The sequence below is a fragment of the Poecilia reticulata genome, linkage group LG14 (assembly GCF_000633615.1).
Source record: "Poecilia reticulata strain Guanapo linkage group LG14, Guppy_female_1.0+MT, whole genome shotgun sequence".
NCBI classification, from domain to species: Eukaryota; Metazoa; Chordata; class Actinopteri; order Cyprinodontiformes; family Poeciliidae; genus Poecilia; species Poecilia reticulata.
The window spans coordinates 14,841,040-14,862,872 of record NC_024344.1 but is presented as its reverse complement, the minus strand read 5'-3'; the positions used below and the strand labels follow the sequence as shown (position 1 = coordinate 14,862,872).

Here is a 21,833-nt window from a genome sequence, read left to right as displayed (position 1 = left end):
TCCTGCTCAAAGTCATTCCCCCTTATCATCAGCTGGTCCAGACCTACAAATGCACTCATGGCATTGGCTGCAAATGTATTTCTACTTTTATTAATGTTGCCATTAGCACCACTGAGGTGGAAAAAAAATTGATTTTACCATAAACCAATCACCACCAAGCGCCTCTGGAAAGACATGTGATAGTAGAATTAAAATATATATATTCAGGAGAATTGTTCACGAGTTAAGATAGCACTTGCAGAAAGTTTTGGAGAGAAGTAGAAAACATTTTCCACGAACACAATAATTCACTCAAACCTCTTCACACTCACTGCACAAGACTCCACTGCTGAAGGAAAGCCAAGCAGCTGGAGCTCATTTATAGTTTGAAGCAGCAGAACATTTGGAACAGAGTTGAACATTTTAAGCTAAACTCTTGAAATCTGGCAGATCATGTTTTTTGTTGTTGTTGTTTTTAAGAATGAGCGGTCACTTTCCAGGAAGACAAAAAGCACATTCAAAGAAAACCTCAATTAGTTTAGGAGAAAATACAATGTAGCTGCTAAAGCTAGGTGAGCAACACCAAGAGCAATGCCGCCTTAAAGTTGACCTCCCCAGATACTTAATAGCAGTTTACAACTAGTACAATGTTATGTCGAGTGTCCTTTGGGATCTAAGAAGCCGCATTTACAGCACATAACTTGGCTCTGCTTAAAAGTCGGAGGGATATTAAATAAAACCTATTCAAAACTGTGAAACTAATCTTTTTTTCTAATGTTATTTGCTAAAGTCACCCAGCAGATGCACAGTGTTTGCAGCTAATACTCCAGCCCGCCCCACAGGTGCATTTTTGTGACGATCACGTGTGGACACGCCCCGCCCCGCCGCCCTCCATTAAAACGCAGCAAAAGTCGTCACTCCGCTTCCACCGAGCAGTCAACCCCACACGGAGAGGGCCGACGCGGCGGCGCGACGGAGAGCGGACGTAAAACGAAACCAGCGGGTTCTGCGTGCGTGCAGGAGGCGCTCCGGCGACAACATAAATTAGTAACGCAAAGCTGAACCAAGAAGCCCGAACCGGGACTCAGCGGAGGGACTCGGGAGGGATATTTCTCTGTAGAGAAGGCCAGCCAGGTAAGTCGGCTCTTCCTCTGCCGGCAGCCACGCGTGTCTCCGCTCCGTGTCAGGGCGGTCGTGCGTCAGCGGTTTTTTTTTTTTCTTCTCTGCTTAGATTCTAGACTCTGAAGGGCGTGCGTGGACTGCGTGACAGACGAGCCCTCGAAGTCCGCTCCACTGTGGCGTCCATAATTTACAAGCTGCAGTCATGCTTGGGCTTAGGGGGGTGTGGGGGTCAGTTTTGCCTTTGGGGGCTGCAGACACGTTGAAATCCCCACGTAAACTGATTGACTTGTTAAAACCATTAGTCAAATTGAGTGGAGCAGGGTTAAAGTACGAGCAATGATGAGCGAAAGGATAATATTGGTGTCCTTTTCAGCTTCTTTCTTTTTCTTTAATTTTGGAGTTGCGCTTATTTGCATGCAAATCTTTTCATTCTTTTTAATTTTTTTAAATGATTTTCTTGCCCATGTCTCTATTGAGATGTAGCTCATCACCCTGCAGGGATGGGTTGGAGTTTTTATTGACAGCCTGCTCACATCACTACATGATTTAGTGAATTAACGCCTCGTGTGTGTGTGTGTGTGTGTGTGTGTGTGTGTGTGTGTGTGTGTGTGTGTGTGTGTGTGTGTGTGTGTCCGCCCCCCTCTTCAGCGCGAATAGGCTGCAGCAGCGCCAGCGAGGCGGCTCGGTTGCACGCTGGAAATTCAATTGGTGGAACCAGGGAGGGAGCCCCGGCCTTTTCCACCGCAGGAAACCCGACAGAGGAAGCAGCAGCACTATCTGCAGCAGCGGAGGGCCTGCTCTGCTGCACGGCGTGTGGGACTGGCTCTGCAGCATGCACCGCTGCAGCTGCGCCGCTCGCTGAAGGCGCTGCAGGAATTTGACAGAGAGAGAGAGAGAGGAGAGGAATTCGGTCCGACCGGTCGCTGACCACAGCGGCGGCGCGTTTCCAGGACTTGTCGTCGCCATTCCTCCTCCGGGGGCCGGAGGGGGAGCGCACGCCGCGGCCCCTCGGCTGGCTCGCTGTGGAAATGTAAACACAAGTCGGGCTGGATTTTAAACCACGCACTCGGTCACACCTCCTCCGTCAGAGATGGAGACGGAGAGGGTCGACCCGGAGGAGCGGGAGGGAGACGCCGAGCCGCCCATGCACAGCGTCCACGGAACCAACCGGATCCGACCGTCCTCGTACCGGGCCCTGCGCAGCGCCGTGTCCACCTTGGCCCGCCTGGACGACTTCAGCTGCGAGAAGATCGGGGCTGGCTTCTTCTCCGAGGTGTTCAAGGTGAGCGAGAGCAGAGCGCACCCTCTTTCCTGAGAATCAGGGCGGTTTTCACCTCACATCCTCATTACAACTAAGCTTTATAGACATAATGCACTCAATGTTTACCTCTTTAATCGGGGAAAAAAATTTTTTTTTTGCATGCTTGTAAAGGGAACTTTTAAAGAATAATTCAGCTTGTGCTTTAAAACATGGAAAAACAGTTTAAAAGCAGTTTGTTTCCAGCGATTTACATTTAAACCTGTAAAAGTTGCATCTGAATTCGTTGCTGCGCACTGCCGGGTCAGCTGGTTGAAAAAAAAATTAGATCTAGAAATGCACTGCTATGAACCAAAAACAATCAGAGCGTCATCTCATGTACTCACTGCTAAAATGTGCTAATGGAGGAAAACCCTTTATTCACTGTCGTCAGTGGCTATGCTAATTAGTCTTAGCATTCGCAACAGGATCTGCTAATGGGAAAAGCTGTAGCAAAGAGCACAGGGTTAAGCAGCTCCGCACTAATGTGATTGACGGCGCCAAGACCCGCCTCCTGGCTCGTATTGGTTGTTTCTAGTTGGCACTTGCAGCAGTAGAATATTTACAGATAATCTGAACTTTTTTTTTTCTCACAGATTATCTGTCTCATACCACACTGTTCAGTGGAAAGAAAGGTGTGTGAACTGATAAGGAATGCATTCATGCTGGAAGATCTATAAAACAATCACAGCTGATAAAGCTGAAGCCTGAAAAACTCGTGGCACCTTCATGTGTGTGTCAAGAGAATTCAGTTTTGAATACCGTCTCTGACTTTCATACCCTCACTCGATGGGTATGCTGTTTTCTGTTTCAAACTGTGGATGTCAGGACAGCCATCTGAAACGCATCCAGCGTACAGTTTACAACACCTCACACATTATGCATCTCGTACCCTTTTGGTTTGATACCGCTCTACAGTTTTCCAAACTTTTATCCAGAATGTTTTGTCTCTCAACCTTTTCTGGCTCTGTTCCTTTGAATCTGACAATTGACAACAGGCTGAGCAGCAGGTTTACCACTGCTTCTCCTCCATTGTCATGATGTTTGTGTCTCATGCAAACCGCGTTACTTTTCGGGTTGCGCTGCTGTAACAAGCCCACCCACACTGAAGTGGCTCTCAATTGTAACAGAAAATGACCCGAACCAGTCGCTTGGGTTGACTACACGGGTAAATGCTGCATCACAAAATGGCTATGCGTCTACCACTACGTGTTCTTCAGATATGAGATGCGTGAATAAACCACAGCGTGAATAAACCAGGCGTAACACTGTTCTGCCCCTCCCCAACTTGTTTCAGCTTTTTTCATCCCCCTCAAAAGACACAAATTTGCTTGTGTTGAAATATTTTGAGTTATGAAAATTGCAGGCAGGCCTTTGGTTTGCAAACTAAAGCAGCATCAGCCTTGTGAAGGTGGTATTGATTTAAGACAGTTGGCAAACTATGAGAAGCATAAATACGGAGCCAGATTGGGAACCCGCCCACCTAATATTAACTTGTTATACTTGTCAGTCTATGCAGAGTAAAACTGTAGCAGTCGATGTTGTACACGTAGCAGAATGGTAAATTGCTTTGCATTTATTTTTAAATTTAAAAAAATTGGATTATATTGCAGATTTTAATTTGAAATGTTTGTAAATATAGTGAAAACGGCACTATTTTTAATAAAAAAAATTTTTTTTACCCCAAATTACTGTGAGAATCTCGCAGTTACGCCTAATTAAAGCCATGCGTGTGTTTGACTGTTTGACCAGGCAGGATGAGGTATTGACCTGCTGTCATCTCTATTGACCAACGTGAGGTTTCACATTGTGTGAAATGAGTGTGAACTATGGCAACCACTGCATTCAGTACCAAACATGCGTAAGAGTGAAGGGGTGTAGTGGTTAATAATTGTTTCTGAACAACGTCCCATTGAACGTTCATCATGCATCAGTTGTCACACGATGATATTTGTTGGTTGTTTTTTTTTTGTGTGTGTGTAATGTGACACGGTCTGCTCAGGTAGATCAGGTGAGTGTATGTTTGTAACTCTATGCTCCGCTGTCTGTGTGGGCCAGCAGCCTGCGTCCTCTGCTACGACATGCTTCTGCTCACTTCCATAGAGCCTAATTGCCAGGAATGCCTCGTTAATAACGGTGGTAAAAATGGCGCGTTACAAAGGGCGGCTGACGAAGGGGCGAGTTGGGTAACCTGAGAAACGATTGGAAGACATTGGAAGACATGAAGCATTTTTATTCATGTCAAGTCTGCAAAACTTGATGAGGTAGAAAAAAATTCATTTTTAAAGGTTTTTAAATGATTTGTAACTTTTACTTTTTTGGTAACACTTTATTTGAAGGGGTGTGCACAGTGGCGCGACTACACATTATTCAGGTGGATGCGAAAACATAGATCAGGCGTGCAAACATGTCTATTTATTAGGGATAAAATAGTTGCAATTAAGGTAATCGGAATACAATGGAGCTTTGTTTATTCTAAGATGTCATCATATTTTTATTCTTTAACTTTTTTTTTTTTCCCCAAATTTCATCATGAACATATTTTTAAACGTTTAGTGCTACATATGTTCAGACTGAGTAAAAAAAAAACTTGCCTAATTTCAAGATTTCGTTTTGAATGAGGTTCTAACAGGTTCTTTAGCATTAAGGCTCAGAGTTTTGCTTGCATTTGTTGCTATTTTTTCACATTTCGGCACTATGGACCCACAAACTATAATGTCATTGATGTTTTCTTTGATAAGCCAACAAAAAGCAGTGAAATGGAAGTAAAGTGATAGTTTTCAAAAATATTTTGCATGTAAAAACCAGAAAAGTTTGGCGTGCCTCTTTTAACTCGATCTAAAATAAAACCCAGTAGACCAGATTGTGATCAGAAGTTAACGTGAAATTGATCAAACTGTTCACCTGTGAGTAATTTGATCTCGACGTAAATAACGGACCTACATTCACAACAACCGAGCGTTGCCATGAATACTGCTGCCATGGTCAGGATGGTGGCAGCATCATCCTGTGGGAATAACCACGTGTGTGTAAACGCTAAATTGGTCTCTTCGTCTGACCAGTTAATCCAGAAAATTGAATAATTTCTGAACTTGTAATGTTTCTTTATCAAAGTAATGAGGGGAAAAATCAACATGGTGTTGACTGGAGGATTATCTCTGCAGACAGTCTTATTGATGAATTTAAAAGGTAGCTACATTATCTTGTTTCTCAGTTTTATTGCACAATGCGTTTGCTCACATTGATTTTCTATTACAGTGACTCGTGGTTTTTACTGCACGTGGCTCAGTGCATGCATCTCCCAGTGTTTAAAGTTCAGCATTATGTGGTGATGGACGCCAATAATCAGGGCTGCAGAATTACAGTTGACAGATTTCTCTTCCCTTTTGTAAATGGGCTTTATTTTGAATTATGATGGTTTAAACAAAGGTTCAGACACATTTAATGCTTCTAATCTTCATGATTTAAGTGTTGTGTGATTTTTCTGCTCAGGTTGCCATCGTTTCATTGTGTCACGTTGGCACAAAAGTATGTCAGTATGTCTATATTTAGAAGCGATTTCATTAGAAATGCAGCATCTTGTTTAATACAGAAGTGTGCTCTGCATGCTTTTGAAAATAGTACAGTAAATGCAGTGATAGAGTCCCTGGAGGAGAAAATGGAGAATCGGTGCCTAATATTTTGAGACTACAGATGGGACTGTCTTGTTCCCCATTTTGATATCAAACTTCTTGCATTTGTTTATTTTTTGTGCCCGTATTTAAACCTGGTTTCACACAGAAGTGGTCACCAAGCATGGGTGAAACTTGAATCTTTAATTTAAACAGACTTTTTGGTTTCTTGTCCTTGTTCTCCTTTCAGTCTGAGGCCGCTCCCTCCGCCGTGGCCTTTGAATTTCTAATGAACATGCAAATGCAACCATGTTTACAGCTGGCTTGTCAGGTTGGCACTTGGCTGCCTTTTGATAGCGCAATATAAATGCAAAATTGTCACCGCGGCTATCGGTTACTTTTTTTTTTTTTTTGTTTAAAAAAAGTTTGCCGACACGCATGACTGGACGGTTGCTGCTGTATCCTGGTTGAGTTTGGAGAAAATGGGCTCAATTGTGTTGTGCAGAACAAACCGTCTGAGACGGGTGTTGTTTTAAATGAATTTAGGCTCCACTTAATGTGCAGGATGGCTGCTTTGAAATGGATGCTCTGCACTTGGTTACAGAGAGCCCGGCCTCTTGCCTTGTGCTGCCGTCGAGCTCCAGTCCTGAGTGCAGATCAATGGAGGATCGCTGCAGGCGGACGGGGAGCTATTCACCTCGTCTGAGTGCAATTGTGCAATCTGAGGGGACTGAGGCGGCGGGGTGGAGACATTAAAACGTAAAGGGAAGACTGGGGAGCCAAATCCTTAAAGTGCCGCTTTTGAATATTCTCTAAAATGTTCCGGTGCTTCTCCTCTCATTTCTACGTCAGCCTCTGAAACCCGAAGCTCCAGGAGCAAATAATCAATCCGAAATAATATTCGCTGTCAGTCAGCAGTTCAGATAAACTCGCAGGATACGATTACATGTTCGCCGTTTTACAGGCCTGCGAGTTTTACAAGGAACAAGTTGGATCTGTTTCTAATTGGATTACTGTGTTATCGCGTCATGTTTGAGCCCTTTCTCCTGATAATCGACAAGATGTTTGCTAATGCAGATAACACCTGCTGTCGATGTTGCGTAACAAACCTCCTGACGGATTTAAGTTTTGTCTTGTTTGCAGAATTTACTGGAGCACCATAAATCACTTTTTTTTTCTTTAAATGTTTTCTCATGGGTTAAAGACTTTCAGATTTTACTGCTGGGCTTTCACATGCGCTCTTCTTCTCTCTATAGAGTTGTAATTGCTTAAAATAAGTTTTTTAAACAAGCTGCATTAGCTTTTGTGTGTTAGCTCTGCAGTAGCATTAGCTGCCTTAAAATGCCCCTGATTTCAGCTAACGCTAACGAATGCATTCGTCACAATTTGGCTAATTTGTCAGATAAAGATGCAAAATGTAAATGAGGCTACTTGAGTTCAAGCTAGAGCTGCTTCTTTAAGCTAACATATGTGGTCACAAACGAGGTCCACTCTATACAATATAGAGTCATTAAGTGGTGAAACAATGGTTTTACACAACGTCTGTTTTTTTTTTTTTGTTGTTTTTTCTCTTCGACATTTCTAAATTGAGGATAAACATTCACCAAAAGTTTGTATTTGTGTGTAAATCCTCTGCAGTTGTGGCGCAACGCTCAGGAGGAGCACAGAAAAGGTCACGGTTGGACAGCGGTAGAGTTTGGGTACATAAATGTTCCAGCTGTTGGTAATTTACAAATATTTTCTCTTTCTGCAAATGTATTCCAATATAATTCTGTAAAAATGACCGTATTGTGCGGCTTAGCGGTCGAGGCTCATCCTCAGCGCGGCCGTCCAACATCGCGACCTTGTGACCTTTGCTGCATGTGTTGATCACCACCCAGCTTAACCATTTTTTATTTTATTTTTTTATGTTCTATAATGTAAAGCCCATTGCTGCCACAAAATCTTACAACAAAAAAAACTAATGACACTGCCTTCAGAGTTGACCATGCATAAAACATGTTTACTTTTAGGAAAAAGGCCTTGCATTACTGTCTTTATTATTGTACATAAACGGCTACATAATTGCAGAAGCTTTTTTTTTTTTTTTACTGACTTTCTCACAAATGTTTTCTCAACCACTTTTTTTTTTTTAAGTTTTTTTTTTGTGTGTCAAAATGACCCTAATTCAGTTCTCCTTTTTTAGTGCCGTTTAAACCCTGTAAACATATTTTTGCGATTCCACAAAGCTTACTTGATAGAAAGTACATGCAAATGGCTGCAAGAGTTCATTAAAGGCCAAGATATCTTCAGACATTGTTTTTCTTTTTTCTTTAATCCAATGTTAAGATTGCAGCAAATATGTGTATTTGTCAGCACATCAGCTGAAACCTGGTGCAGGGTTATAATTATAGCTGAAAAAAGACCCCGGGGCATTTTGCAGTTTCTCGTATCACATTTTATTAGCCTATATTAAAAGGGGCCCCCCAAAAAAGCCCCATTCATTTTCCAGTGTAACGGTTTTCATGGAACATCCAGGACCTCATAAGCGAAGACTCTTTGAGGGGCTTCAGTCGGTTTCTGCTGAGCTCTTCGCCCATCTTTTGCTTCATCCAAAATTCATAGCGATGTTGAAGAAAACGTCGGCGAGGCTGAGGGTTGGGCCTCTGCTTGTTATCTTTGGAGTCTGCAAAGCACATAAGAGAGCATTATTGTAATGACAGACTGCAACAGAGAGGGAAAAACAAGCGTACCAGCGGCTCAGTTCCTCTAAAATATGATCTGATGATGAACTGGAGACTAGAAAAGGGATAAAGAGGGGATTAGTGCAACAGAACACACTGACCATGATTGATCTTAATGTCTGCATGTCAGCTGCTTGTGATGGCGCAATAATGCGGAGGAAAAAAACATCTCTGGTGTCGTCGGCTCTGTGGGTTTACAGATTCTGGTTTATACGGCTGCTCAACATGCCACAAATTAACCGTCAACTTTATAAGAAGTGACATTATCAGCTTCAGATCTACTTGGTTTAATTTCTTTGTTTTTGTTTTAAGATTTGTGCAACTCGGATTGAGTGAGTTACTGGGAACTATAAAAGTAATAATTTTCTGACAGTTGATGAACTGCCCGAGACATCAGTATTTCATTCATCTGCTTTTTGTTTTGCTTTTTGTCTGTGGAAACTAAATCGCACACACAGCGACACACCCCAAAAACGAAAGAGATAATGATTGTTTTAGGAAGAAGTGCGGGAAATCACCCAGCGGGACAAGTTGAGATTTGACCGGTTCCTTGTGCAAATCCCCGATTGTTGGAAGAATTTCAGCTCGGGAGGAATCCGTCGGCAACAAAGGAGCGACGGTGGGGGGAAGCAGATCCTCAAAGTCGCCATCCGTCAGCGGCTGTCTCCTGCGCTCCGTGATCGGCTTCCAGCGCTCAGGATTTACGCGGCTCCGCTGCATTTTGGGTGTTGCAGAGCCAGTGCAGACTTGAACATCAGAGTCTTAGCCTAGCGCTAGCACGTCTTTTCATCCCGCTCTTTTTGCTGCCGTTTGTTGGATCCTGCTTTGCTGCCACTTGCTGCACAGCCATCAGGCCTTGTTTGTGTTCTGCACTGCTGCACAAACACGAAAGCACCGAGGAGCCCAGAGCGTGTACCTGTCTTTACTTGAACCTTTACGTTTTTATTTTATTTTTTTTTATTTAATAATTTTTTTGACTCATTTCTACCGGACCAAGGAGTAAGATGGTTTGTGCAGCTGTTGCCCAACACCCATGTTTTCCTTTCCGTCAGTGTTTTTCTAGCTTTATCTCCAGAGATGGTTGATGTTTGTCGGTTCACAAAGAGAGTTTCCTCCCGTCCACTTGTTGGCAGTGCTGTAGTCTTTAGCTAAACCTCAAGGAGGACCACTCCCCTGTGAGAAGATAAACAAATGGCCCATGGTGGCGTCTGTGTGGTGAAATGTGTTTGTGAACGCGTTGGATGATTGAGCCGAGCTCGTTTGTTTTCTGGAGTTTGTCGCTAGAATCTCATTTATGAAACATTAAAAAAACTCATTCAGATGGGTGTGAGGGACACAAAGTAAAATCTCACCACCTTTTTTAGATTTAGAAGTCAGTCAAGTTTTTTTTTTTTTTTTTTTTTTAAAGGAGTAGTCTGTATAAAGCATGACTCGTTGTGGTAAATGGCAGTTTGGCTCATATAGCATCTGCAGCTCAAACTGTAATCAGTTCAGTAATCTTGAAATAACCTTTAAACATTTTTATACCTGTTGGTGTCGTAAAATGTTCTGTTTGGTGACCTTAAACGGCGTTCCAATCATTTTAACAATCGATTAATCTATCGACTATTCAGCGATTAATCAAATTTTTAAAAATGCACATGGTACAGATTGTTCATTTAACCACTTTAGCCTTTTTATACAATATTAGAAATGCATTAAAAGATGCAACAACAAATAATTCGATTCCTTTTTAAAAAACATATGGCCTAAAATGCAATAATATAACATTCTTTTAGTGAATCTGAAATGAATGAAGCTAAAAATATCCCACTTAAGGAGTTTTTGTTTAAATATATGCAAAATTTATAAAAAAAAATAAAATAAAAAAAATTGTAAAATTTTGACTTACCACTTTGAATATGTTCTTTTTTCAGCAAATTGTCTTTTTTGAGTCTATGGTCTATAGTTGACTCATTATAAATTACTAAATTAGTTGACTATTTCAGTAGTCGATGTACCCGTTTACTCACTAAACACCCCAAGAACATGCAAGACAAGAACTCATGAGCTTTGTTTTCTTTTTTAAAATAATTTATCTAATAGTGTTGCATTATGGGTAATAAAATCTAGCAGCCAAGAAGTGATTTACAGGCAGCAAGCGAGCAGGAATGCATGAGCCACCGATGACTAAAAAGTGAGCTAAGGCCTGTTGGCACTTGCGTTCCTGTTGACACATCCCTTTAAGCCTTCATGTAATTATTCCCGTCTCTTTATAATGACACGTGTGACCAGGCTGCCTTTGTTGTTTTAAAGTTTTGAAAAGTCTTTATCAGACACAATAAAACGGCTAAAATGATTAGGCGACGATAAAAAGACAGAATCCTGAATAAAATGATGTAAACACAAGATCAACAAAACACATTGGCATCAAACTTTTAAAATTTTTTACAGTAGTTTTTTTTAAAAAATAAGAGTGAAAAATGTCTGTTTATTTTAAAGTATTGCACTCAGCCATTCTTAACATTTTTATCACTTGCTGAGTTTTGTTGACTTAACCAAACTGTTGTCTTCAGCTCCAGTGAGCCGCCATGTTTCTTCTCGTGTTTGAGGAAGGAACGTGGTTCACTGCTGCACATCATTTCCACTACCAGAATCTGACCTCTGACCCCTAACAGAGCCAGCACTCCCTGCTGATTGGCTGATGGAACCCCATTTTCCCGACTTCCTTGCCGTCTCGCTCACCTGCATGAAAACTCGCCGGCACATTTACATGCTGCTTAAAGCGAAAGCAGAATTTCAGGTGGAGTCTCCAACCTGTTCAGGGAATTAGGTGATTTTCTTAAAATTTGCAGAGTGGGCAGAGCGTCTCCAGACTTTAACAAACTTTTTACACACGGTCTTTAAGGGAGGTTTGTCGCTACTTTACCGGCAGAACGCTTTCCAGCTGAAACTCTACAGTTGTGTATTGACTGATGTATGACTTCTGCTGCTGTTTGGGGGGGGAAGTGGTGCAGAAACCATGAAAGCCACCAGGTTTTCAGAGCTGACCCTCTGCCAACGGTGAAGTCACTGAACTGTGTTTGTAGCTGGATTTCTGGTCACACTCAACCACATTTTCTTCCCTCTGCGACACCAGCGAAGCATGCGACGTGCTCAGCACACATGGTTTTCTTATTTATGCTGATGGTTGCAGTCTCCCCTGCAAGGTGAGAGCTCAGTGTGTGGCTTTCTTTACATGAGGAAATAAAATTATTGCATAGATTGGCAAAAAATCTGCATGAATGGGCAAACGGCTTTATGGGATTTGGAAAATGATTTATGATTTGGCGATTTTTCTTTTTTTTTTCAATTGTTAACCCCTAATCCTTTGCAGAAACCCTCTCTTAATTAATAGCTTAAACTGGATGAAGCGTACACATTTGCAGTGAGTTTTTCTTAGATTTTTACACCTTTTTTTTTCTCTGCATTTAACAATTTAAAGAGATGATGTATCCTAGAAAATGGTCACAATTTAAAATATTTTCAACATATTTGCCTTTACATATAGTATTTCTGTTTTAAACCTTTTTTTCCCCCTCCAAGTTCAGTTGCCGTCTTATTGAATCAGTCGTCTCATCGTTTCAGCAAAGTGGTTTTAACTCCATTTGCAGCTGACCAGAAGTGAGAGCGCTTCACTGGAAGAAGCTCATTAGTTCAGAAAAAAAAAAAAAAAAAAAAAAACACTTCTCAATATGACTCCAACTAACTGAGCATCAAAAACTCCTTTTAGAATCGCATCTATAAAAGCTTTAATGCATCCCTCTTGCACTCGTCTCCGTCTTTGTTTTGGGTCGGTCCAGTTTGCGGGGCCGCTGGCTGACGAGTGCGCGCCGCCGTGACCTTTCGTCTGCTGACGGCAGCACTTTACAAGGCCGAGTGTGTTTTGGCGGAGAGCTTCGGGGTGTGACTGAACTCATGTTTGTGTGCGAGTGAAGCATGGGCGTGTGGGTAATTGCTGTACGTCGCGGGCATTCCAGCGGCGAGCCGGGGGCCATTAAAGCCCTGGGAACGAGACGTGTGGAAGAAACGCCACAAACGCTGCGTTTTTGTTTTGCTGCTGTCTGAAAAGGCTTGGTTCTGACCTCCGTGTCAAGTCGGGCTGTAGTGATGACGAGTGAGAGCCTGTTTGTTTGGAGGCTAAAATCTGTCGGAACAAAACAGCTGGGTCGAACGAGGCTGCATCAGCATTTGGCGCATGTGTGCGATGCAGCCAGTCTGCAGCATGAGTCACAGTGTGGCGGGTTGCTAATCCCTGGATTATATTTGAGCATGTAAGTATTTCTACAAGGAGGTGTGAAGACAGATGTGGGCAGGGAGTAAAAGGCAGACGTGATTTTTAGCTGCAGGTACGGCAACTTCAGCATAGCATGAATTCATATTCATCCCCCGTTTCCTCCAATACCCCTAAATAAAATGCATTGCAGCCAATTGTCTCCTGATGTTGCGTAGTTGGTAAATACTCTGTCTGTGTGCAGCATTTAGACTGTAGTATAAATCAATTTGTCAGATATGCAAAGGTTTGTTAGAAAACATTAGTAAACCGACGGGAACAAGACAATTGGAACAGGTTAAACATTGAAACAATTTAAAGACGCAATGGTTTAAAATAAGATATAAAGTCATTTTAAATGGTTATTCAGTGGAGGATTCTCAGTTTTTTGTGGATGTATGTTCTCTGTTGTGAAAAATAGTTTTATTTTTGTAAAAGAGAAAAAGGCAGCAGGATTAAATAAGTTTATACTTCTGCCTAATGCCTTTCCAAACAAATGTGTATCAAAAAATCATATTATTCAGTTTGAATTGTGAATGTGAATATGTTTGAGTTTCACTGCAGATTTATTTGTTTCAATGTCTTTATGGTCCAAAGACGGATTTACTTCAAATGCATGACACTTTTACAATTTTGTTCTGATACTGGTCCCAGTACAGAGCCTGGAGTCACACCAGCTGTGACTTTGAGATGAATGGAGTGATGCATCCTCCTGTTTTCATACGGCTTACTACCAGAAAGGTAAAAACCAGCCAATAGCTCAGTTTTTACTGACATTATAATGCCTTATACAAACTCTAAAAACTGTCACAAAAAGCATTTAGCATCTGATGCCATTTTATTTTAGTCTGTCAGTCTGTTTTGTTTAGCTATTGCCATTTAATCTATACCATTTGTACTTCATAATTGGGAACTGTTCTGTTTACAAGACACAACAGTTTGCACTTGTAACGTGTGAAAGTTCAAGGTGCAGGAATATTTTTGCGCCCTTCAGTTCTTCTTACACCCCTCCAGTACTAAAGGCCACTGCAGTCTTGCCCACCTCCCTACAAATCTGACTCATCCTGTAAGATTAGTCCAACAGACCCTTCACTTCCTGCGCATTTCTGCTCCCGCTTCATATTCCACCTGAACAGAAGGCGGCTTCGTTGCCCTCAAGTTTGATTTGCATGTGTGTGTTCAAGCACATCCTGCAGCCTGACTGAGAAGGCTGCGATTTGTCCTCCTCCTCAGAACAAACGACGTCCTTTTCTTTTGTGCTGACCTGTGTGTGTGAGTGTGCGCGCACGTAAACACTGATGCAGGACTCTGATCTAGGCCAGTGTCACGGCTCGGAGGCTCTGCTCTTTGACCCTCCTCCTTCATTACACACTCTTCCTTCGCTAATGAAGGCGCAATCCGAAACCCTGCTGTGCCCCTTTGGCTTTATTATTAGCATGGAGGAAATTTGGTATACAGTCAAGCATTAAGGTCACAACTCCTGATTGCTGATGTAAATAACGGTTTGTTATTAGCAGCAGGGCGGACTTCTGTTTTAGCAAACTAACATTGCAAAAGAGATTCAGTTTCTCCTTGAAATTAAAACCCAAGCTGAGGCTGATTTTGTATCCTTACCTCATTATTTTTGAAATAAGCCAGTGCTGACGTGAATGGCAGTTTACTATTTTACTACAAGTTCGTTCAAATGCTAAAATAAAAGTTTGTTGGACTCCTCGAAGACGTTTAACCTTTGACCTGGAAAGGATCCTTGGACTCTCGGGTATTTATCCTCCTGTGAGGCTGTTTACATCCTGGGGGGTCACATGTGGGTCCCTGACCTCCGTGCTCATCACGTCAGTCTTCAGGGCCGGATTAGTCGAGGTGCGACGGCACGTCGGACCGAGAGCGGAACGGTTCCAGGACCGCATTGTTAAATTTTAATTATTTACGGGTCTGTGCAGGAGCTGCTGCGGTGTCGAAATGCGACCCGAATGTTGTCATCTGCACAGGTCCGAGTGTGTGGAAATTCCTCGTGTGTCCAAACAAGTCTGCTGCAAGAGGCAGAAAAACAGAAACGGTAGTGGCTGTGTGGACACAAACGGATCTAGTGACCAAGTCACAATTTCCATTTCATACCCATAAACAACCATTTGTTCCAGTGTATTTGTTTTTCCAAAGAATTTATGTTTACATTCATTTTGGTTCTGATCACATTTGGACCCACTACTCTGGTGAAATCTGACATTTGACCCCTGATCCAACCAGAATGACTTTGAGCTCCATCTTGGAGGTAAATACTTATTTGCTCTACAAATTTAAATTTTCTCTACAGCAAATTAGACCTGAAACCGTATGACATTCTCCGTGAACAATGACCTTGAGCAAAAAAAAAAAAAAAAGTTATCCATTATGTTACAAATGCAAACAATAGTAACTCTTTCAGCCAGCTGACCGGCAGTAGACGGCAACAGGTGCAGGGAGAAATTGCTGGATAAAACAGATTGCTCCAGGACTTTCTAATCTCATTTAAAGGACTTTAATCAGTGGATTCAGTATGAAACTGTTGCCCTGATGAATCTCTCTGCACTTCAACAACGACCCATTCCAACACCAACCACCGGAAACAACCAGAACTTTAAAAGTATGAAGACTTAAAAACCCGAAATGAACAGCAAACCTGTTGGCTTAGCAACAGGTTTGTTGCTAAGCTAACTGAATCAAACGGCTGTTATGATTCAGTAAACACAGAGAGGATTGTTGTGCCATAAATTAAATGAAGTAAATTTTGCAATAAGAGGAAGACTTGATTTTCCTGTTTTGTAAAACAAATCTTTTACCATCCAGTCTCTGTAGTCTGCAAGGCAACCGCAGGAAAAAAAGTTCTTCCCTGTATCATTTTTCTTTGATTATAAGTTGACTCACCTTAGACCAACTTGAGTCTAAGTGATGTTTCCAGGCATCGCATGCCAACAGGTTTTCTTAAGGTGAGGGAGACTTTCCTTCCTGGAATTATCTCTGGGGGAAAAAAATCATAATGTTGCAATTTTGCAGAGACTTGGTTTGATTAAATTTCATAAATAAAAAGCTTCTACTGTTTCTGAGTAATGTATTATTTCATCCAGTTCCTCTAAACTCCACAGCATGTATAACCAGCTGGTTCTGTGCAACCAGCTGGAGTGTTGGGTTATTCTCTTCACCAATCTATCAAACCATCTGTACTGTCAGCCCTCGGTTCTTTCTGCGTTGAACTCCTCTTGCTGCAATTCGTCCTCTAAGTTTTTTTTTTTTTTAGTTTTTCACTGAAACTAAAGCGGGGAAAATGCAGCCAGTAAAGAGTTTACACGAAAGCATCTGGCTCCGTTGGGCTGCTCTCACAGCTTTCCTCCTCGTTTCTGCTTGCGCTTCTGGTCTCGGGGTAAAAAAACAAAACACTGACTACTTCTCTCTGTGCCAAACAGTTCAGCTGTCATATCCGTCTGGCATAAATTTCTTTTAGAAGTCAAAATGCATGCCAAGCAAATGCATGTCCTGGGAGTGCAGGAGTGGGGGGGGAGAGATGGGGAGGAAGCAGAAGCAAGTCGCGTCTCCAATGTTACCATACCAGACGGCGCCATCGCCATGGCAGCAGGTTTGGCCAGAAAGTGCAGCTGATGGTGCAGCCGACCTGCTAATGTTTCCTGGCCCGTCTCCAGAAGTCGAGCAGCGTTTCCACACGCACGAGTTCGGGGAATGTTTTTGTTTGTGTTTTTACTCTTAAGATCAGTTGGGTTCACACAAAATAAAAGCACTCCCCCCCCTTGTTGCCTGAACGTTTCTCTTTATAATTTTGTACACGACAAGGTTGAAATGGTCACGTTTTGTCCTGCGTTCCCAGGTGCAGCACCGCGTAACGGGCCAGGTGATGGCTCTGAAGATGAACATCCTGGCCAGCAACCGAGCCAACATGCTCAGGGAGGTCCAGCTCATGAACAGACTATCGCACCCCAACATACTCAGGTAACTCAAACGACGATCATCATATGTTTATATACCTTCAAATGCGTCAGATTTAAATATTCTACTAAGTGTTGATTGAATTAGTTCCTTGAAAAAATGTGTGGTTTGATTGTTTTCTATGTTTCTGTGCAGGTTTATAGGAGTGTGTGTCCATGAGGGACAGCTGCACGCTCTCACAGAGGTGAGGCCCTGATTGATGACGTGTTTTATTTAGGATTCGCCATGATTTTACCTAGAAAGCAGGACTATAATCTCACCCATATTGCAAGGCCATTGCTCTTTATCGCATCAAACTGGCATTAGGCGAAAGTTCACGCTTGTTTTTGTATTCAGACTGACGTGTCGAGATGATTTCCTGCATCAGTTAGCAGGATGTTCAGCCAGAACTCTGGTTCCTGGCTTCTTGTGTAAACTGCGAACTCGGTCCCATTTACAGAGAAGTCGGTTTGGTGTTGGTCTTGGGGGGGAAAAAGTGGCCCACCACTTCAGAGGAGCTAAAAGAAAATAAGCTCTTAGCAAAAACCCGTTTCAACTCACAGGGTCCCTTTGCAGTCTGGAAAAATGGGGAGTTTGATTTTGACATTTCCACTTCGGGATATTCGTGGAGAAAGATTGAACACCTCTGGCTTGAATTCACCATCGCCAAAGTTTCATATTTTTCCACAAAGTGCAGCATGGGGACTATTTGTGGACCTCTGAATGACCACAGATCAAGACCACACTTCTTTCTGGGTCTGATCTGTTTATTTTTATTTTTGCAAATTAAGTAAAAGAAGAGGGAAAAAAAGCAGCAACTTTGAATATTTTTTTCTTTCTGAACTTGAGCTGCTGTCGAGTAAACATGGAGCATCTGTCCCTGTCAGGCCAAGGAGACAGAATCACCTGAATAAACACGCAGAGGTCAGGCGGCTTGTGTCACCTGTTCCTTTGCGTCTAATCGGTTCACCAGTGGCTACCATGGTTACCCAGCAGCAAATAGAAAGCAACACAAAGACTTAAAGTGAGATCTGGTGCATTCACATCCCCGTCGCCTGCGCTCGAGCTTGTTTTCATGTCGCTGTGTGTTTTCGACACACGACCTGAAATTTAGTTCCTTTTTTTATATATATATTAATGAATTGGCAGTTTGTGATAAACACTCAAAGACGAGTTGACAAGAAAAGAGGAAATTCAAGCGGCCTTGTGATTCAGTTTGCAACTCATTTCCTAAGTTCTGATGTGGAGAGTTTGTTCATTTCCTGCTGCAGCTCACACACTTTATTTTCATAAGTTTTCAGTGTTATAAATTCAACTGCAGAGGCCTAGTTCAAGTCTTTAGAGAGATTATGAGGTTCAAACTGAGCAATTCAAACTTTTGCAGAGGAATTTTTATTAAACTGTAACTACATGATTGTGATTCGTCCAAATTTAAATAAGTAGCCGATAAGAAATGAAAATCGTCATCTGTTTGTAGTCGCACTCCTACGTCCCTTTGCATCAGCGTTGTGAGGGTTATTCATATCAGAGGTTCAGCAAAAGGTTATTGGATCTAAACTGAACATGTTTTTGTTGTCGTTTTTCTCTCTTCCTGCGGATCCAGTACATCAACGGCGGTAACTTGGAGCAGCTGCTGGGCAGTGACGTGTATCTGTCGTGGGCCGCGCGGCTCAGCCTGGCTCTGGACATTGCCCGCGGACTCAAGTACCTGCACAGCAAGGGCATCTTCCACAGGGACCTCACCTCCAAGGTTAGCATCGACATTGCCTGCAAGGTTCCTGAATTGCATGAGAATTTATGCAAATTTGCTCCTTTTTTTTGTTTACATTTAGACACATTTTTTGCAGAAGGTAAAGGCTTTCCTCAAGTATTGTCGCCACTACGCTATGTTGCTCTAACTCTAGATTTGTGATGGCAATATGCTGGAATCGGATCAGAAAAGTTCAGAAATAGAAATATTGGCTCATTAGCCTCAAAGTGACTTTTAATCCCAGCATAATCCTTCTAGATTGTGCCGATTAGTATTATTAGAAGTATTATTGGCCAATTTTTTTGTTAAACAAATTGTCATTTTTGTCAAGTCTTTTTATGTAAACTACAATGTGTACTGTGTGTTCACTGACTTTTGGAAGCATTTCTTGTTTTTATTTAGCAGTACCAGCATTTTATGTATTAAAAACAAGAGATTGTAAACCATAAATTTATTTTCACTTCCACTATGAGGCTCTACTTGTTGATCATGTAAAGAGCTCAGTAATTTACAGTAAAACTTTGTTATTGCAACTAAAACCTATTGAACGCCTCATCTCAGATCACTACTGAGGTGATCACACCGTCTGGGTTGTTGGATGTGAAGCATTAGATGGTAAAAACTGTGACCTCTGACCTCCTGTGTGCAGAACTGTCTGGTGCGCCTGGAGGGCGGCATGTGCTCAGCTGTGGTGGGAGACTTTGGCCTGGCAGAGAAAATCCCAGATTACAGGTCAGTCAATAAAAACGTAACCATCTATAAACTTTCTGCGATTAGATAAGTCTCAATAAATCACATTCCATCACTTCTTTCTTTCTGCCATATCGGTCATGCCGTATCTTTTTGAAAATATTTTCACTCAACTTCTCCTTCCCCCCCCCGACCCCCACATCCAACCTTGGACACATTCAGATGAGACATTCACAAAAAAACGAGACCATTAATCACAGTAGATTTAGTTTTTAATGGTATGCAGACACCAGTCGCCTCCTCCAAATACTGCGGTCTGACCCCCGTTTGCTCTCTCAAATAAAAGAACGGACAGACGGAGTAAATATTGACAGCTCTGAGTCACGCTGCAGATGACGCCCAACTTGCTCTGCTGCTCCCATCATGCTATCTACTCCTGTGTTTGCAGCTGCATTTAATCACATTTGTGCGGCGCGTGTAATTTATAGTCATTCTGCACTGTTTGACAAGAAACAGAAGTTTTATTTTGTTTAGATTTTTTTCTCTCTTGGTGACTTCATGCCTTTGGTGACTTCATGCCTCCAGAATTGGCTTGAGTTCAGATTCTTGTTCTTAGCAACCAGAATTACCACAATGTGGAAAAATGTTTCAGGAAAGTCACCCTTTCAAAATGCTGCTTGTAAAATAAATCTCTTTGGCTGCAATCATAAGAGTTGGAATGAGAGCAAGTGTTCCCCTGGTTTGTGTAAAGTCACCGTTTTAGAAAATTACTGGCACATTTGCATATTTCTGAGATCATATGTAGAAGCGATTACGTTTAAGCCCCGGAAAGGAAGCACTAAATCCAAAGTTGGATCTGGTGTTGAGCGAGTGAAGCTGTGCAGCTGCAGAAATGATGATCATGGACGCTAGAAGCTGCATTTCTAGTCTTAGGAAAACATTTATGGCCATTGGAGATCCATGAGTTAGTTTCAGGGTATCTGATGCTGGAATTAAGCTTTTGTCAAAGAAAAGCATTGCTGTTGTCCTTGTCCCAGTCCTCATAACCATAGGTGTCGTTGTTCTCAGCCTAGTCTTCATCACGCTCTTCATAATCCTAACTGGTGCCCGACTTTTGGTCAGCATTGTCGTCATTGTCCCTTATTTATCTTCAGTCATGATAGCCTGGCATGACCTCTTCTCCTACGCCATTTCCTTCATTCTTTCGAAACGATTCCTTCCTGGAGACTCTGTTGTGATTTTGGACTTTACTAAATTGCCAACATTTGTCCCTGGTGTCTGTAGTGTTCCAGAAATGTTCTGAGCCGTAAACAAATTGTAAATGGACTGAGCTTTTCCAATCATTTTTACCACTTTACACTAGAGTCGCATTCACCCATTGGTACTCACATTTATGCATCAATGCAACTTGATCGGTAGGCAACTCGGGGTTAAAGAGCCTTGGACATCAACATGTGACGAACAGAAGCTGGAATCGAACCTTCAATAAATTTAATAAATTCTTAGGTGTTCAATGTTTAATAGTCAGATATTTTTATTTTGGAGAGGATTTTTTTTCAAGCTTCTGCCTGCAGAGTTGTGTCCTTTCCTCCTTTTTAGCTCTGCAGAGTCGAAGATGCCTCGCCCTGCAGCCTGACTTGCCTTCCTCGTAGTGCGCACTGCTTCCGCTCCCTCTGCTTCGGCCGAGCCACTGTTCGTGTTTACACAAGTGGGTGGCCAGGGGCCCGCTCGTAACTTTCTCGCTTTAAATGCTTTCTGTGTGCATCACCTAGTAAAATGTGAGCAGGAGGGAAACTGAAAACGAGGCCTGATATTCCCCAAATGCGACATCTCTCCCTCTCTTTCTCCACCTGAATGACGGCCACTATTTACTTTTGCATACTTGTGCCTCCATTTTTTTTTTTTTTACGGCAGCTGGTGGATTGTGCGGCTGTCATCCCCGAGGTTGTGTTTGCTTTTCGTTTTTACTCAAACACATTTGCTTCCTGCAGCGACGCACAACAACAGAGCGGACGCCGTGTTTGTGTTGTTTGTCTGCAAAATGGCATGGTGTGGAGAAAGAATGAGGGAAGCAACGGAGATGATTGAGGAGTCTGTCAAGGAGGAGGGGGGGTTAGGAAAAGCTCCAAATATGGTCAAACTATTCCAGTCCCCCCCCCACTGCTCCGCTCGCTGTCCCTCTGGTCTTTTTTTGTTTTTACTCCAACTCGTACTTGTCGGTCGAGTCGATTTCCTTCTGTCTTTTGCGCGTTCTCGTTTGTGCCAGTCCACTTCTCCAAATGGTGTTTACACCGGGAGCCATGACCGTCTCGGCTCTTGTTTTGGATTTTCTGCTGCATCATAACTCGCCGTGGCAGATGGAAATAGAAACAGAGGAAGTAGCTGCCAGCAGGAGGGTGTGTGTGTGTGTGTGTGTGTG

At 42.4% G+C, this 21,833-nt stretch overlaps 1 protein-coding gene across 1 annotated transcript in view; it reads left to right on the top strand.

Annotated features, from left to right (window-relative positions):
• Positions 1–872: 872 nt before the first annotated feature.
• Positions 873–21,833, top strand: part of tesk1b (testis associated actin remodelling kinase 1b) — a 26,955-nt gene continuing 5,994 nt past the window's right edge. Inside the window, exons 1-6 of the mRNA XM_008427968.2 lie at positions 873–1,113; positions 1,750–2,383; positions 16,877–16,998; positions 17,131–17,179; positions 18,578–18,724; positions 19,374–19,456. Coding sequence (XP_008426190.1) covers positions 2,192–2,383; positions 16,877–16,998; positions 17,131–17,179; positions 18,578–18,724; positions 19,374–19,456 — 593 coding nt within the window. The 5' untranslated portion in view covers positions 873–1,113; positions 1,750–2,191. The remainder of the gene's footprint in view (positions 1,114–1,749; positions 2,384–16,876; positions 16,999–17,130; positions 17,180–18,577; positions 18,725–19,373; positions 19,457–21,833) is intronic.